Source organism: Triticum urartu, chromosome 4A (genome assembly GCF_056163025.1).
Source record: "Triticum urartu cultivar PI428250 chromosome 4A, HENAU_Tu73, whole genome shotgun sequence".
Lineage (NCBI taxonomy): Eukaryota > Viridiplantae > Streptophyta > Magnoliopsida > Poales > Poaceae > Triticum > Triticum urartu.
The window spans coordinates 287,434,798-287,437,665 of NC_141876.1; the positions used below are offsets into that span (position 1 = coordinate 287,434,798).

At 46.2% G+C, this 2,868-nt stretch overlaps 1 protein-coding gene across 1 annotated transcript; it reads right to left on the bottom strand.

The window, feature by feature from the left end:
* Positions 1–2,166: 2,166 nt before the first annotated feature.
* On the bottom strand, positions 2,167–2,658 carry LOC147975614 (uncharacterized). The gene has a single exon (XM_087520504.1). The coding sequence runs from the start codon at positions 2,656–2,658 to the stop codon at positions 2,167–2,169; it is 492 nt and encodes a 163-aa protein (XP_087376630.1).
* Positions 2,659–2,868: the final 210 nt, after the last annotated feature.

The following is a 2,868-nucleotide window of genomic DNA, read 5'->3' on the forward strand; positions in this document are numbered from 1 at the left end:
CATAGTAGTATTTATAACCGAGTACTACTAATACGCTCCTAAGTGGGAAACCGTTTAGGTTGTGATCGGTATGAACAGGTTTGCAATTAAATATAGCGTGGTAGTAGTAGTAATTTGGAATGTGACGAGACACGCTCAAAATTTATTAACAGTTCTAGTTTCGAAGTGCGGCACTATTCCCGGATGGCGTAACATGGGCACGTGTTCTCGGTCATGGTGTAGCATATGCCATGGTACTAGTTCTTTTCTACTGCTGTGTATGTGCAAAAACTGCACCGTCGGATACATATCTTACCCTTGGCGTTCGACAGGAATAGCCTCGTGGCGAGCTATAGACTAGTCTTTTATTAAGACGCATTACACCTATCTCTCGGGACTTCTCGCACGCACCATCACTGCTCCCTAGGTCGATGCCACCCACATACACTTGTACTCTGAGTTTAGTATGTTATACAGGAAGAGAAGAGGTGCACCCACGCACTCGTCCTCTCTCACACACGCATCTATAGCTACGAATTATAGTGTTCTCAACCATCCTATTGGCTCTATCATAGGTTTCACATTGCTCCTTGGCCTTGAGATTGAGATGTTTAAACCACGGAGGCTAAGATGGAGGCGCGAGGTTTTGGTTAATGTGCGGGCCGCACAAGGCACCAACACGACACGAGCTTCGTCTACCTAGTGCGCATGCAGTTGGGTGAGTTGTCCAAGTATAGACACAACCAGGCCCTCGTTGGTACCAGCGCCTCGACTTTTGGCCGGTCATAGTGGAGAGTAACATAGACTAGTTACTAGTCTTTGTTACTAGTACCTTCATAGTGTGTAGTGTCATATATGTGATAACATAGTACTACATGTCTTCATTTATTACTTTCTAGACTCATTTTGCATTGGAAAGCGCTATGTGATGGTAACATATTAGGCTAGTCATAGTGGGAGTAACTTAACTGCTCCCTCCATCAAGGTGTATAAGTCACCTTACGAAAACGAAATAAACCCAAAACACTTAGGCACGGTAATTAACTCCCTTCTCATTTCTTGTTTCATGACGTATCAACCAATAAGAGATGTGGGCCGTGCATGCTTTTAATGACTTGAGACTAACAAACATGACATGCAGTGGTTAGTTCATTGCATGCAATGCTATTAATTAGCAAAAATATATTACGTTCTCTCGTTTTTTCCCTCTGCCTTGGTCGCGGTGCACAACCTAAGATGACTTAGACTACCCACAGTGGGAGTAACATAGATGGTAACATCACACTTATCTAGACAAAATAGATGCAGTGGCGTGTAATTAATGAAGAAAGAGAGGCATGTGGTAACATAGCTAGTTACAATAACATCACACATATCATGGAACGATGAGTCTACAACCTAATAAATGAAGTGATGCATGACACAACACATATGTTGCTACCCACTGTGGAGGTAGTAACATAGACTAGTAACATATGCATGTTACTACTCTAAGTTACTCCCCACTGTGACTAGTCTTATACACCTAGACGGAGGGAGTAGTAACATAGCACACTTCGAGAAAATTCTGCTTATGTGGCAAGTAATTAATAAGAGGTGGTAACATCATATGTTACTGTAACATAGCACTTTCCAAGACAAGATAAATGAAGCCATCTATGATACTACTATTATGTTACTTTGCATTATGAAGGTAATAACTTAGACTAGTGTCATATGCATAACACTAGTCTAAGTTACTCCCCACTCTCTATTTGCCTCTCTCCTGATTAATTACTTGACACCACATCATTTTTGCTTATGTGGCATCTATGTTACTACCTATGTTACTCCCACTATGACATGCCTCATGCGCAGACAAATTAGGATCGGAGGGAGTACTACTAGTAGTACTACTTTGATGTGTCACGTCAACTCACACAAGTATGCAATACTTCCTGAACAAACAAGCATATAAGCTGTTATACTTACTTCTTATAAGCAGTTATACTTCTTACCCAAAGGATCTTTATATCCAACAGACACAAAATATCCGTTCTACTGTTGGAAATTACTTTAACTGCTGATCTGATGTTGAAGTAATTGCTGCATCACCACCAAAGCCCACCATCTCTTAAGCTAAAGTAGACCAAGCTAACCCCTATATTAACATATTGCTAAGATATACAGAAGGCACTGTAGAATCATTTAGGACATGAGCTTGTCAACCTGAATGTGGAGGGACACCAGCTTAGCCCCGGCCAGCAGCTTGGGCGGAACTGTGAAGAAGGTCAGCTCATGCACGACGACGTCGCCATGATCCTTGCTGCTTGTCACCTCCATTTCCACCTTGACAACGTCGGTCCTGCCTTTGGGCTCCCCCGGCGGTCCGTTTGCCCACAGCTTGGCTATGTAGTGCAGAAGTGGGGATGACCCCGCTCTGACGCAAATGACCGACACGGCGATGGGCACGCCGATGTCGAGCATGCCGCTGACCAAGAAAAATGCACAGCCGTCCTCCTCCGCGAACAGCAAGAGTCGTGGCTCCGAAAGTGGCACTTGCAGCTGGAGCACCTTGTCGTACTGGATCCTGTGCACGGGCATGGGATGGGCGGTGCTGATGTGGTGGGAGAGCACCGGCGGTGGGCCTTCGTAGCCACAGACAGGCACGGGGCATCTGCAGGGCGCGAGCGGACACATGCTCTGGTGATCGGCGAGCTTGTGGTAAGTGACGTAGAGCCCACAGCCTTTGTGCGGGCACTCCACCCTCACTGTCGAGAGGACGATGTCCACCGCCGTGTTCCGCACGTCGAAGCCACCGCCGCGCTCGCACTTCTGGCACTACCGCTGGTTCCCGGGGCGCTCGACGTGGTAGTCCATGTAGGCCAGGTGCCCTCCCTTGCACTGCAC